The sequence below is a fragment of the Nicotiana tabacum genome, chromosome 22, assembly GCF_000715075.1.
Source record: "Nicotiana tabacum cultivar K326 chromosome 22, ASM71507v2, whole genome shotgun sequence".
NCBI lineage: Eukaryota > Viridiplantae > Streptophyta > Magnoliopsida > Solanales > Solanaceae > Nicotiana > Nicotiana tabacum.
The window spans coordinates 134,334,595-134,350,947 of NC_134101.1; the positions used below are offsets into that span (position 1 = coordinate 134,334,595).

A 16,353-nucleotide genomic window follows, 5' to 3' on the forward strand; every position below is an offset into this window, starting at 1 on the left:
TTATGGGTCTTATCTTTTTCTCCGGTAGTTGAAGTTGGACCCAGAGTCCGTGATCTGGAAACCGGAAATTACCAGTTTTGAAGACGATAGCTGACCGAAAATGTCCAGTCTAATACTACTAACATTCTCCCTCGAGGCTTATATATACTAGTCAATTTTAAACTATCCAAAATTCTTAGACCATGTTTCGCCAAGCTTATAGGAGCTAAAAGCATTTTTTTTGTTTTGTCAAATTTTTTTTTTGAAAATTTAAGATATTTGGCCAAGAGATATAAGTGTTTTTAAGCCCTAACAGAAGTATTTTTTTCTGCTTTTGAAGAATAAACTACAAATTCTAGCTTCTTGGAGAAAAAACAAAAAATTAAAAATATCCTTCCCAAAAATTTACATCCAATTATCGCTCATTAATTTAACTTTTTTTCTTTTGTTTATACCATCCATTTCTTAACTTTTCTTATTCTCCATCGTTTTTTATTCTTCTTTGAAATAATCTCTCTACTATAAATATATCTTTTCTTTTATAGTATTAGATTTATGGAGTAGACTTTTGATTTATATTGAACGATACATATTGATATGTTTGAATCATCATGTAAACAATAAGTAATTTTATATGCCCAATATTATTTTGTTGGATAACTATATTTTTTATTGATTAAAACCTTTAATATATCTTACTTATCTTTTATAAATTCAATTAACAAATACTGATTATAAATTAAATATTTACTGCCATTTTGTTTGATACTCAAAAGTACTTTTTGAAAAGATTAACTAAACACAATTTGCTTATCAAGTATTGCAAAAGCTCTTCTAAAATGAATTGGCCAAACAGGCTCTTAGTAACATTACATCATAGATACACTACTGACTTTATATATTTAGTTAGAACTAATCAAATGTAATTGTTGATGTAATAATTTTTATCAAACAAATTATTTTTATAAATTACTTTAACATTTTTTTGTACATTTACTTTAGAAGTGTAAAAATATCGAATATTGAAAAAAACAGACCGAAATAGAATAGTTGATAGGATGGGTCCTAGAGTCATTCCCAACTAGTTTGACTCGTAATGAGGAAAATAATCTTGTTGTATAATTTGGCAAGTATAGTTTTATTCAATGTTTGATTTATATTTGGAATCCTATATAACTAATTCTTGTGTAACTTAATGCACCCATTGGTATATTCTTTTATACAATCGACAACACGGAATAACTAATCCATATCTATATTATATTAAAAGCACGAAACCCCTTAGCGAAATGTCATTCGCCTTTTTTACCCTTTAAAAATAAATTTCATATTGGACAAAATCGTAATTAAATTAATTTCCTAATATTTAGGAGATTGAAATTAACTAAAAGTTTACTTACTAAATCTTTTTTTTTATTTGAACTATTATACAGTACGTCCTAATATTAATGGCTTTAAAGTCAATTAAAAATTTACCTTATATAAACTATCTTATTATTTGAACAAACTGGTAGATTCGATACTAATAAATATAATCGGCCAATAGTTAATTGTTTTAAAAATAAAATAAACTGACAAAAGTACGTCAAATTATCAAAGACATATGGATAAACAATTTCGTAGTGAAGATGAAATTGGATACAGCATCTTGGATTTAAAACTTATACAAAGTTACTTTCATGTATGCTACTTGAATGCTTTTCCCCCCATTTTTTACAGTAATATTCATGGACAGTTCAAATAACTTGACACTATTAAAATAAAAAATAATATTGTAAGTCATTTAATTTTCTCTAATAACTGAAATTCTAATATCAACTAAAGCTTTGCTTACTCAATATTTTTGTTGGAAATATTATGTAGAAAATCCTAATATTTAGATTTATTATTTACACAAATAGATAAATCTGTTAATAGCAAATCCATAGGAACGAAGTAAGAATGTTGATATTGTTTATCGCAGATTGAATTATTTTTTTGTCATAGAATTCTAACCAATTAATTCTATATAATTATTTATCTTAATAATAAAATAGAGAAAGACTAAGTAAAAAATTATAACTAAAGTCGATAATATTGGGTGGACTCCTTTAATTTTCTTGTTCTTAGTTATAGATTTATAACCGTTCATGGAATTAAAATCAATCAGTTATATATGCATTTTAACTATCGTACTTAACAAAAAAAGTAGAGAAATATTTTTCGTAAAAATGATATTTGATTCTTTAAGTATACAATACTATGTCCATTACCTTTTAATCAAACTATCCTTCTATAAATTATTACCAAAATATAAATATGCATTCTAATAAATATTAAAATTAGACATAAATTATCCCAATATCCATAACTTTTATACCTTTTTAACTCACATCAAACTTTAGAAATGATTTTTAAATGACACTTAACAATTGCACGTCAAGTATACATAGTTTAATAATATTTATATAATTCTTAAAAAATTTATACTTATTGATATGGGGTACATGCGCAAAGCGCGTATTCTAAATTTAGTATAAGTAAATATGTATAACTAAGTTATATATGGATAAAGCATCAAAGATGCAAAATTATTTGTCTTTATCCCGAAAAGCCAGTGAAAGAAAAATCCAAGGATATAATTACTTTAGTCATTCTTTTTTAGTTAAATAAATAAATAAACATTTTAAATATTATTTTATATATTTAATTTCAATGCAATAAATCAAATATCCAACAAGAAATAATTTATATATTACTATCCCTACATAATTTATTCGTACCAAACGTCCCCTAACATGTTCATTTTATCTCATTTTATATGAACCTATTTTTATTTGAAAAATCAAAATCTTTTTAATGGTATAACTTTCTCATACTATATCTTTAAAATATTTTAATTATAAACAATGAAATTGATGATACCTTTTTTTATTTATAAATTAAGTTCAACAAGAATAATGAAAACACTGTCCAAATTAAAGGGTTTGATCACGGATTCTGAATCAGCTAATTCTTTTTAGGAGAGAAATAATAAGAGTAGTTATATTTAATTGTAATTATCATTTTAATCTCTGCGTTAAGTCAAATTTCAGAAATAAAAAGAAAGGAGTTGCTAGTAAGTAGTAGGCCAACATATACATTAAACTGTGATATAGGTAGAGTCTATAATATGAGGTGGGTGTGTGGTTTGCCAGCGAAGAAGCAGAAGGATCAATGCTTTCTCTTTCTCTCAGCTCAGGTCAAAGCTGGCACTCTGTATTAAGTTTAAGCCCCTCTCTCTTTTTTCCTCTTACATCTCCTTTCCTCTCTCTCTCTCTCTCTTCACTTCGAAGAGGGAAAAATTGAGAACAAAGAAGAGAGCTTTTGCTTGGCATTTTAATGGTTGATCATTGTACAACAACCAATATGGCTGCCTCTCCTTCTATCTATTGTTCTGAAAAGAAACATTGGTGGATTAGCAACAGAAAGGTAATTAAAACTCGTTTCTTTTTCCTAATCTAATCTAACATATGTTCAAGTTCTAATAAATAATATTAACATTTGTTTTACAGATGGTTGACAAATATATCAAAGATGCAAAACTTCTCATTGCAACACAAGAACCCAACGAGATTGCTTCGGCCGTTAACCTTCTCGACGCCGCACTCTCTCTTTCACCTCGTTTTGAGTTAGCACTCGAGTTAAAGGCTCGGTCTTTACTCTATCTTCGGCGATTCAAGGACGTCGCCGGTATGTTACAAGACTACATTCCCAGCCTAAAACTTCCCGCCGATGAAACATCGTCCACGTCATCCACTTCTTCTTCCGGGTCATCCGATAACTCATCCTCACAGCTCTCAAGAGAGCGAGTGAAGCTCCTTTCTTCGGGTAGTGACTCTCCGGGTCGGGACGAAACCAGTTTCAAATGCTTCTCTGTTGCTGATTTGAAGAAGAAAGTTATGGCTGGTCTTTGCAAGAACTGTGATAAAGAAGGGCAATGGAGGTAATTTTGCTGTTCTATTGATTGGCTTGTAGATTACGCCATAACAGCTAGCTGTCTCTGTATTAATTGATGAATTGTCCTAATCTTGATTTATTTATTTCTTTTTCAAGTCAAATCTGTTTTGTCGTTACTTTACTTCTTTATTGTTTATTCACTTACATTATAGTAGTATTAATAACTACTCCTTGAAAAATGTAGTCTTTATTGAAATTTCTGTGTGTATTTAAGGCTTGAATCTATGGTGAACGAGCTGACTCGGACTCACACTCGTTCGTTATTTGTGTATTTTTTTTCAGGTACTTGGTTTTAGGTCAGGCTTGTTGCCATTTGGGTCTAATGGAAGACGCGATGGTTCTTTTACAAACTGGTAAACGCATCGCAACGGATGCATTCCGCCGCGAAAGCATTTGCTGGTCTGACGATAGTTTTTCGTTTGCCAAATTCCCAATCTCCGGCGAACCGGGCACCAGAAATGACCAGCCTCCGAGTCCTCCTAAAACGGAGTCCGAGAGCATTTCTCAACTGCTCAGTCACATTAAGCTTTTGCTCCGTCGAAAGACGGCTGCAATTGCTGCTCTTGATGCAGGGCTTCATTCAGAAGCTATTAGACACTTCTCGAAGATTGTAGATGGTCGTCGTGGTGCTCCACAAGGGTTCTTAGCCGAATGCTATGTGCATCGGGCCTCAGCATATCGATCTGCTGGTCGAATTGCTGAAGCAATAGCTGATTGCAATCGGACACTAGCATTAGACCCTTCTTGCATTGATGCTCTTAGGACTAGAGCCGCTTTATTTGAAGCTATTCGATGCTTGCCCGATAGTCTTCACGATCTCGAGCACTTAAAACTCCTTTATAATTCGATGCTACGTGATAGGAAATTACCTGGACCTATATGGAAGCGTCAAACCGTGCAGTACAGGGAAATTCCAGGGAGGCTTTGTTCCTTGGGTGCTAAAATGCAAGAATTGAAGCAGAGAGTTGCTTCTGGTGAAACTGGGAATGTAGATTACTATGCATTGATCGGTTTAAGGCGGGGTTGTTCAAGATCAGAATTGGAAAGAGCACATCTACTTCTCACTTTAAGACACAAGCCTGATAAATCAACAAGTTTTGTTGAAAGGTGTGAGTTTGCGGACGAAAAGGATATAGATTCCGTTCGGGATCGGGCAAAGATGTCATCTTTACTGTTGTATAGATTGATCCAGAAAGGTTATACAAGTTTAATGACGACAATCATAGATCAAGAAGCTGCTGAGAAGCAGAGAGCTAAGGCTGCAGCTGCATTACAAGCAATGCAGCAACAAGTTCAGCAAACTCAAGAACTTCAACAATCTAGAGCTGAAACAGTCCGCAGTAACGCAGCCGCTTCAAGAAGAGCATCAGAGGCTGCTTCCCATGCTACATCAAGAGTAGTTTCAGAGGCTGCTGCTAACACTACATCATGTAACAACAGGGCAGAAAACAAGGTGGTGTCAAGCTCAACAACAAATGCATCAGCATTTCAAGGAGTGTTCTGCAGAGACCTTGCAATTGTTGGGAATTTATTGTCTCAAGCTGGAACTGGGTTTAATCGCCCAATTCCTATGAAATTTGAAGCATTGAGCTGCTAATGTTATGCATAATGTTAATACTATCGGCGCTGGAGAAGAATCTGAATTTAGTCCAATATCAATGTACAAAGGGAAAAAATATGGGTTACTATTGGCAGCCGGGAAAATTTTGTTACTTTATCTTTTAATCTATGATTCTCTCTTTACTTGTTATATTTTTGTTTTTTTGTTGTCATCTTTTGGTCGCTTTTGCACTACATGTACAGAATTAAATTCAGCACCTAATTTATCTACCAGTATCCTTTCTCTTTTACTTCACTCCACAATTTCTGCAATTTCTTTTATTTTTTGATATGGTTGCTTTGTCATATTACTTCAGTTGTCCTCTGTTTGTTTAGATTTTGAGAAGCTGAGGAAATCCTAAAGAGGGGGTGAATTTAATGGTTCCATAGGAAATGAAGAAGTGAAAGGTAGAAAAAGAAGTAAAGTTTAGCTTCCATCTCATGTCTTTATCTGCTGCTTTCTTCACAGCACTGTACAATACAAAGACCATTGCATTAATTAGAGCAAGTGTTTACTAGTACTATGCTCTTTCTTTTCTTTTTTTATGTGTCAGGCTTATCTATACTACCCTGCCAAAACCCTGACATTCTACTTGATTTCAATAAAAATGACTTTGCTATTTCTTTTTTACTATTCAAAAATTAGAATCTTTTGGTTCATCCTCTCAATTGTAATTTGTCCTGTTATAGAGCCTGTATAGGCTCTGATTATATTTGCAGCAAGTGTATGAATAAAATGATGAAGGAGTTGGCACGCAAAGTTGCATTAATTGCTAAAGATATATCTACCCCCAAGAAGAGTGGACTCTGAGAAGAGAGTTGTCTGTTTCATGGGTTGAAAAAGTGTACGAAATGATGTACAGTAATAACTGATTAAAGCGTGTTTGCTTCTGATAACTGCTGAACTCAATAAACCAAGCAATGGAAAAACCATACTGTATTAGATATTTAAAGGCCTGGTCTTTTGGGAGTAACTTTTGCATTGTCATTATCAAAATTTACCATTTTACTCTGCCCATGGACTCATTAGTGCAGGACAGTGAGGTACGGGTAAAAAAAAGAAGGGGGCCTCACCTCGTTTGCTTTTCTTCCTTCAACTCTCTTTTTTCTTCTTCTCTTTCTGGGTTTTCTAACTCAGCGGCTCGAATTTCGGAGTTCTCCATACACATATGTCACACATGCAAACGTAACATGTACTTTGGTTACCATGTAGTAGTGCTTGTACAATTTCTTCAATATTGTGATGCTATGTCGAATCTAATATCGATAAAACACAAAAAAAGATGTTGATTATATAAGTAAATAAGTCATCGACCTTAATGATACATTTTAAAACTGTGCAAGCTTAAGCGCAAAACAGATAATATCATTAATGAGCTGAGTTGTTACATATGATATTAGAGTTAAGCCACCTTAGCGGTCAATTGAGTTTAGACTCCTGACGCCCCAGGCGAATCATACATTGATAAAACACGGGAAAAATGTTGGGTATAAGTAAATAAGTTTGAACCCTGGTGACGTGTTTTAAAACTCTACAAGCTTAGGTTTAGAGGCGGAAGCACACTATAGTTTGAGGGGTCACCGACACCCAGAAACTTAGACAAAAATAATCATATATTAGCATAGGTGATAGGCCTCCCTACTAATCTTTATAAACCGGCATAAATTTATATTGAATTTCACAGTGCCCACTACTAAATTGAGTAGCTACAACTATCTTCTCTTTATCCATTCATACACCAAATTGAACCTTTCCAAATAGTACGACATTATTTTAAACCGTCCAGTATTTGAACTTTATCAGTATGACTAATTCAGACCCGAACTCAAAATTTCTAACTATTCCACCACATTATTTGGTGATAGTCTTGCTACATACAAGTAGCAGTATTATATGAAGGGACTTAGCTTTTACAATATTTATTTTCAGCAGCCAGAGTAAAACATATATATGATGAAGAATGGTTAATAGTACTCCCTCCGTTCATTTTTACTTGGCACGTTTTGACTTTTCACGCCCTTAAGAAATAATAAATGAAGTGCATAATTTACCATGATACCCATATTAATTGATGCATATTTTATTGGATTTGAGAAAATGATTTAAAATGCGTAATAAATACTGTGGGTATAACAGGAAAAAAAATTGTTTTCTCTTGATATGCGTAAAGTGACAAGTACAAATGAAAATCTATTTTTAGTATATATGCTAAATAAAAGTGAACAACAGGGAAAATTAGACTTAATTGGGAATGGGAGCAAGACGATCGTTTATTGAAGTGGTGGATATCCCCTTGAAGACAGGAAGATAAGAATCACCATCCTTAAACCAATGCAAGAACAAATATTCTCGTAGAGGTCGTCTGGCTTTTTGTGTAAGTGGAACTGTGAAACTAGAGGGGAGTGCTTAGGAAATACCGATCGACTTTGTAAAACTTTGTTATTAACAAAATCCAATAGTGTTTCCCACTTCCCTCACTTCCCACTTACACCAAAATGGACCACTACTCCTACTCTATCTTGACTTATACAACAGCCTCTTCAGGGAATGGAAATAATAGCCTCTAACTTTCACAAATTGACAATACGCAGTTTTTTATCCTACTAGTTACTTATAAGTTAAAGGTGGTTTGACAACTTAGAAAAGATCATTACTTGTTGCACCATCAAAGTGTACGGTAAAATAATAAACGTTCGCCTACTCTTAATCAAAAATCTTGTGTTCAAACTGAGACTTGAGTCCTCTTTAAAAGAAATAGCTAAAACCCCTCATGTTAAAGTTTTCGAGGAACGAATTTAAATTAGTCGGGTCAATAATTGCAAACACTGATTACTTGATGTACATAAAAGAAGATAAGTAACTTGATAATTTATATCTGTACGCCTAAAGGATTGCGTATAGGTGTTCCTAACACGCAGCGGAAGACAATAACAATCCTAGGCAGATCTTTTCGTGTTTAAAATTTATTTACATGTCAAAGATCGGATCAGAGACATACCTGGTAAAGAGAGTCTTGTTTCAAAATTATTCGATAGTGCGAATACTCTATAAGTATCCACACCGAGACCAACCCTTGTTATCAACCTTTTGATCAATGAAACCCGAGAACAAATAGAACGGAAATATTGTGCTAAAGCTTTTCTCAAAAACCGTAGCCTAAACGTGAAAGACCAAGAAAACTAATTTTCTTGTCGAGAGTATTTTTGATTCTACGCCTCTCACGTTTTTCTTTCTTTTCCTATATGTTTTGTGCCTTATGTTGTAATGATATATTTATATCATCAAACATCACTTTGTTCCCATTAGGTTTAGGAGAATTAAGGCGGTGACTGAATGTGGTATTAGACCAATTCTCAAGTTGGACTTTTCCACAAATTACTATTGGAAAATATAAATCTCATTTCTGATGAGTTTTACATGATCGGCAGTAGCATATCAAAATTTTCCTTTTTTTTTTGTTTTTTGTTTTGCATGCCATTTTATATATATATATATATATATATATATATATATATATATATATATATATATATATATATATATATATATATATATATATATATATATATATATATATATGTATATGTTTTGATAATTATTTTAACCAATAGCTAGTCAAGATTCAAGAGATATAATCTAATTTTTCTATTCCAAATAGAAAACTTCAATTTGTCCGCAATATTAATTATATCCTCTGTGCTAGCAAAGAATTTAATAATATTTCATTTGGGCTAATAACTAAATTTGTTTGACTAATTAAATTCTTTAATTTAATTACCAAACAATAAAATAATTAATCCTTTAGCAAAGATCAGAACACTTGTTAGTATGCGACTTCATAGGTTCAATACTAAATCGGTAGTAAATCAATCACATTAATATACTAATCAAGGGTGGCGTCTAGCAACACTCCTTAACGACCGGATAGCATGAAGTATACAATTTACTCTCAAGAACTCGTAGAAGAATAATGTAGTAATTCCTTCTGTCCTTATAGCTCTAAGTCACCCTAGGATATGGTTCAACTGTCAAATCCTAATAGGCGACCAACTATGTGTCCACGTCAAATATAATCGACCATTGAATGACCTAAGAAACTCTTTTCTTCTTTTCATTCAATTGCCATGGCCAAGGTCTTAATTTGGTCGTTTTATAATTCATGACAACATGGAGCTTAAACTCATTACCAAGAGTCGACAGATTCCATCTTGATCAATCACTAATTCTACAAGTATTTAATCGTACCCAATATCCTTACAACTATCGCCCTAGGGCCATAGGTGTCTAGTATCAAAACACAATAAATAACTTGTCAATTACTATGACGATCTCAGGTCAAAGGAAATGGTTACATCACATTCTTCAAGAGAATATCCTATTGACAATTTATGGTAATTCTAACCATTAGGAATTAGCTAATGAGTCGGTTCAATGATCATATCTCTATATGCATCATCTATCTATGTAATTTAGTTAATGAGATCAACTAATCTTTATCCCATAAAGACGATCATATAAATATTGATCTAACCGGATTACTAATATCTAAATTAATAATCCTACGATCAAGAACAAATTTAGATTAAATTATAAGAAACTTTACTCTCATTATCATGATCTCCATCACAATGTCAAGTCTCAAAATTTAATCAAGAACCTTATCAAATTAATCAAGCAATTAATAACAATGAGAAAAGAATATCAAATGCCATATATATTTTATATCAAATAACATTCACAAAAATATGTTCAAAACATCAAATATGATATTGGATCTAGGGCATATCTACTATATCCCTAACAATCTCCCACTTGCACTAGAGCCAATCGCTCTTGTACTTCATTCCCAATTTCCACTTGTGCTTGTCTAACTCTTTTGCGCCAAGAGCTTTAGAGAACGTCCCGTCGTAGTCGACTCCTTCTTTCTAACGATATCCCTTGGCAACAAGACGGGCTTTTTAGGTCTCCACCTTTTTGTTTGCTCGAATCTTTTCTTAAAACCTCATTTACAACCTATAGGTTTTATATCATTTGAAGGTTCAACTAAAGTCCATACTTTATTTTCCTTCATGGATTCCATTTCAGATTCCATGGCCTTTTGTCACTTCTCATAATCGGAACTTTGTATAGCCTCTTCATAGGTCTTAGGGTCATCATCATTATGATCAACCTCATTTGATACATCATCTTGTACCAATAAATTTAATCTAGTTGGTACATGACGTTCTCGTGTAGACCTTCTAAGAGGTACTTGTACAACCTGTTCACCTTGTACTGGATTTGGTTGTTGTTCAATTTGGTTTGGAACTGGTTCATTAACTTGTTCTTGAACTTTATTTAATTCTTGAACTTCAACCGTTGAAGATGGCAACTTCCTTGGCAACTTCAAAACATCCAATAAAGGTTCTTCAACTTGGGTCTCATGATCCTTATATTGTGTTGATTCATTAGTTTTTTGAACTTCATCAAGTTCTATTTCTCCATTATAATTTCCTTCTAAAAGAAATTCCCTTTCCAAAAAGGTTGCTCCCCTAGCCAAAAACACTTTATGGTCAGAAAGTGATAGAAATAATATCCCATTGTTTCCTTGGGATACCCAATGAACCTAAACTTATCAGATCTTGAGTCAAGTTTTATCAGACTGTAGTCTCTTAACATAAGCTGGACAACCCCAAACTTTAATATGTTTAAAGTTAGGCTTACATCCTTTCCATATCTCATATGGTGTTGTAGAGACTGACTTAGTGAGAACTTTATTAAGTAAGTATGTTGCTGCTTCCAAAGCATATCCCCATAAATTTATTGGAAGATCAGTGAACCCCATAATAGATCTCACCATATCTAATAAGGTTTGATTTCTCCTTTCAGATACACCATTGTGTTGTGGTGTTCCGGGAGGTGTCCACTGTGAGAGAATCTCATTCTCTTTGAGATATCTGGTAAAATCTTCACTAAGATATTCTCCACCTCTATCAGACCTTAGTACTTTGATAATTTTACCAGTCTGCTTCTCAACTTCACTACGAAAGATTTTGAACATTTCAAAAGATTCAGACTTATGTTTCATAAGATACACAAATCCATATCTTGACATATCATCATTGAAGGTGATGAAGTAAGAATATCCACCTCTAGCTTGAATTTTCATGGGCCCACAAACATCTGTATGAATTAGTCCCAATAATTCAGAAGCTCTTTCTCCACTTCCGGTAAATGGAGATTTGGTCATTTTTCCTTTGAGACAAGATTCACAAGTTGGATATGATTCAAAATCATACTTGTCAAGGTACCCTTCCTTGTACAACTTGTTAATTCTTTTCTCTTTAATATGACCAAGCCTACAATGTCAATGGTATGTATGATTTACTTGATCATCTCTTTTCCTCTTAAGACTTGAAACATGCATAATCGAATTAGCATTCACATTAGGTAAGACATAAACATCATGTTGGATATAGCCATTCACATATAAATTATCACTATAATAAATAGAGCAAATACCATTGCTTATATTAATGCGAAAACCACGTTTGTCTAACATAGAAGCCGAAATTATGTTCGAAACAAATTTAGGAACGTAATAACAATCATCCAACATAAGTACTTTGCCCGTAGGCATTATTAAAGAAATTGATCCTACAGCTACGGCCGCAACTTTTGCACCATTTCCAACTTGTAGATTAACTTCTCCTTTCTTCAACTTTCTACTTATCTGGAACCGCTGCAACATATTGCAGATGTTATAACCACTGCCAGTATCTAATACCCACAATGAAGAATTAGTAGTAGTTAAAGAAACCTTGAAAACATTTTTCATTAAAGTCATACCTTGTTTCTTGTCCTTTAAAGTTGCAAGATACTCCTGGCAGTTTCTCTTCCAATGTCCTATTTTCTTACAATGGAAACATACAGCATCAGATTGGTCAGGTTTGCCTTCTTTGCCTTTGGGTTTGGTCACACCACCCTTGGGCACAGTAGGCTTTTTTTTGGGTTTACTTTTACCCTTACCCTTCTTCTTAGAAGAGTTTCCAACCAACATGACAGTTCCTTTCTTCTTCTCAGATGCAAGTTGATTCTCATAATCAATCAGCATGTTAAGCATCTCATGAAGATCACAATCCATTTTATTCATATTGAAATTAATAACAAATTGTGAAAAGGATTCTGATAGTGACTGCAAGATCAAATCTTGAGAAAGCTCTTTACCCAGTTTGCACCCCAACTTCTCAAGTTCTTCAATAAGATCAATCATATGATTGACATATGGTCTAATTGGAGAGTTTCCAGTCAATTTGGATCCAAATAAAGCCTTAGATAACTGGTATCTAGTTGTCCTGCTTTGTGTACCAAACATCTTCTTAAGATGTTCCATGATTGCAGTTCGATCCATATCCTGATGTTTCCTCTATAGTTCAGAATTCATAGAAGTGAGAATGATGCATTTAGTAGTAAGACATTCTTCCAAGTATTTCTGATAAATTTTGGTAGCATCATCATCATCCTCATCTGGGACTTCTTTGGCAGGCTTATCGATCACATCAATAAACTTTTCATGCATGAGAACAATTCTCAAATTTCTGTACCAATCATCAAAGTTTGGTCTTACCAACTTGTTGGTCTCAAGTATTCCACGCAGTGATATAGCAGACATATTGAGAAATCTAAAATATAGAAAAGAAAAAGCAATAATATAAGAACATATTTGCATATATCATAAAGACATGGACTTTTATCTGAATGATATTTTCACTAATTATTTTAAACTATTTACCCTCATTATAGTTTACGAAATCTTTATTTCTGTTAGTGGAGTAAAGGAATCCTTTAACAATATGTATGAGCCCCTTGGAAGTCAAGTCGTTTCTCACGTATATATTAAAGGTAGGTACTCTTAACAATTGTATCCCCATACAATTTGCTTAAATAGCTCTATGTCAAATAGTCCTCTGGTAGTCAGGTCGATCATATTGGCATAGTTGAGTTCAACCATCATGATAGCAAAGAACTTATTAAATTTTATACTCCCCCGAGTGGTCCAGGCGTCTAGTGTAAAATTGAATAATTCTTTCAATCCATACATCTAATGCAATAAATAATTTTAACAAATTCTCGAACTATAAGTCTCTTGGTAGTCAGGCCGCTCCTTATAAACAAGAAATAAGTAAAATTATTTACCTTGATGGATAACTCTATAATAAAATATCTTATACTTTATTATTTAAGAACTCAAATTTTAGTAGGAGGGAGTTGTTACTATAAGAGCTTTTAATAACATGAAGATCAAATCTTTTATAGCATGCGAATTTGGTTCAAGCTGTCTACAAACTTAGTCCTAAATTAATTTGCATCACATGTAATAAATAATTCAAAATTATGTAACGAACAAGCACGTGACATAAAAACAAAATTCAACATTCTTCTAACATGTTTAATCTATATATCACATATATCACAAAAAAGTAATTCATGCCAGAATATCATTATTGATTAACATCGCATGAACTAATAACAATTAAAATAACTATAGACTCATGTAACCTATTATAGATTCCCGTCGTATCTAATTCAAAATTTCAAATTCAAGTTGTAAACTATCTCAATAGTTATATGAATACATATTTTATCCACAGCAAAATAATATCAACATTCATATGCATTCAAACAATTTGACTATTGCACAATACACATGTATTATGGTTTGAACTCTTAAAATATAATCTTAAAATATTTCGTAAATAAATTTTAGACACAATAAACTACGGCTCTGATACCACTGAAGGATTGCGTATAGGTGTTCGTAACACGCAGCGGAAGACAATAACAATCCTAGGCAGATCTTTTCGTGTTTAAAATTTATTTACATGTCAAAGATCGGATCAGAGACGTACCTGGTGAAGAGAGTTATTTCAAAATTATTCGATAGTGCGAAGACTCTATGCGTATCCACACCGAGACCGACCCTTGCTATCAATCCTTTGATCAATGAAACCCGGGAACAAATAGAACGGAAATATTGTGCTAAAGCTTTTCTCAAAAACCGTAGCCTAAACGTGAAAGACCAAGAAAACTAATTTTCTTGTCGAGAGTATTTTTGATTCTACGCCACTCTCACATTTTTCTTTCTTTTCCTATATGTTTTGTGCCTTATGTTGTAATGATATATTTATATCATCAAACATCACTTTGTTCCCATTAGGTTTAGGAGAATTGAGGTTGTGACTGAATGTGGTCTTAGACCAATTCTCAAGTTGGACTTTTCACAAATTACTATTGGAAAATATAAATTCAATTCCTAATGGGTTATATATATATATATATATATATATATATATATATATATATATATATATATATATATATATATATATATATATATATATATATATATATATATATATATATATATATATATATATATATATATATATATATATATATATATATATATATATATATATATATATATATATATATATATATATATATATATATATATATATGTATATGTATATGTACATGTTTTGATAATTTTTTTAACCAATAGCTAGTCAAGATTCAAGAGATAATAATCTAATTTTTCTATTCCAAATAGAAAACTTCAATTTGTCCGCAATATTAATTATATCCTCTGTGCTAACAAAGAATATAATAATATTTTATTTGGACTAATAACTAAATTTGTTTGACTAATAAATTCTTTAATTTAATTACCAAACAATAAAATAATTAATCCTTTAGCAAAGATCAGAACACTCGTTAGTGTACGACCCCATAGGTTCAATACTAAACCGGTAGTAAATCAATCACATTAATATACTAATCAAGGGTGGCGTCTAGCAACACTCCTTAACGACCGGATAGCATGAAGTATACAATTTACTCTCAAGAACCCGTAGGAGAATAATGTAGTAATTCCTTCTGTCCTTATAGCTCTAATTCACCCTAGGATATGGTTCAACTGTCAAATCCTAATAGGCGACCAACTATGTGTCCACGTCAAATATAATCGACCATTGAATGACCTAAGAAACTCTTTTCTTCTTTTCATACAATTGCCCTGGCCAAGGTCTTAATTTGGTCGTTTTATAATTCATGACAACATGGAGCTTAAACTCATTACCAAGAGTCGACAGATTCCATCTTGATCAATCACTAATTCTACAAGTATTTAATCGTACCCAATATCCTTACAACTATCGCCCTAGGGCCATAGGTGTCTAGTATAAAAGAACAATAAATAACTTGTCAATTACTATGACGATCTCAGGTCAAAGGAAACGGTTACATCACATTCTTCAAGAGAATATCCTATTGACAGTTTATGGTAATTCTAACCATTAGGAATTATCCAATGAGTCGGTTCAATGATCATATCTCTATATGCATCATCTATCTATGTAATTTAGTTAATGAGATCAACTAATCTTTATCCCATAAAGACGATCACATAAATATTGATCTAACCGGATTACTAATGTCCAAATTAATAATCCTACGATCAAGAACAAATTTAGATTAAATTATAAGAAACTTTACTCTCATTATCATGATCTCCATCACAATGTCAAGTCTCAAAATTTAATCAAGGACCTTATCAAATTAATCAAGCAATTAATAACAATAATAAAAGAATATCAAATGCCATATATATTTTATATCAAATAACGTTCACAAAAATATGTTCAAAACATCAAATATGATATTGGATCTAGGGCATATCTACTATATCCCTAACAATACTTATATCATATTAAGGTAAGTGTTACAAATTAAAGTGAGAATATAGACCCATATGC

At 32.4% G+C, this 16,353-nt stretch overlaps 1 protein-coding gene and 1 long non-coding RNA gene across 2 annotated transcripts; one reads left to right on the forward strand and one right to left on the reverse strand.

Moving 5' to 3' along the window:
- The first annotated feature begins 3,090 nt into the window (after positions 1-3,090).
- On the forward strand, positions 3,091-5,807 carry LOC107783241 (uncharacterized). The gene is made up of 3 exons (XM_016604207.2): positions 3,091-3,429; positions 3,513-3,943; positions 4,240-5,807. Exons 1-3 carry the CDS (start codon positions 3,340-3,342, stop codon positions 5,552-5,554), a joined length of 1,836 nt encoding a protein of 611 aa, XP_016459693.1. The 5' UTR covers positions 3,091-3,339; the 3' UTR covers positions 5,555-5,807.
- On the reverse strand, positions 5,515-8,807 carry LOC142176351 (uncharacterized). Its single transcript, XR_012704861.1, has 2 exons — positions 8,556-8,807; positions 5,515-6,813 (listed from the first exon to the last, which is right to left on the reverse strand). It is a non-coding gene; the product is annotated as an uncharacterized LOC142176351 (long non-coding RNA).
- Between the last annotated feature and the right edge of the window lie 7,546 nt (positions 8,808-16,353).

What these genes read in the sequence shown, in the direction of transcription:
- LOC107783241 (XM_016604207.2), top strand. Translation starts at nt 3,340, where the DNA reads ATGGTTGATCATTGTACAACAACCAATATGGCTGCCTCTCCTTCTATC. An exon ending in GGTGGATTAGCAACAGAAAG is followed by an intron (nt 3,430 to 3,512) that starts GTAATTAAAACT and finishes TTTGTTTTACAG; the next exon opens with ATGGTTGACAAATATATCAA. An exon ending in GATAAAGAAGGGCAATGGAG is followed by an intron (nt 3,944 to 4,239) that starts GTAATTTTGCTG and finishes ATTTTTTTTCAG; the next exon opens with GTACTTGGTTTTAGGTCAGG.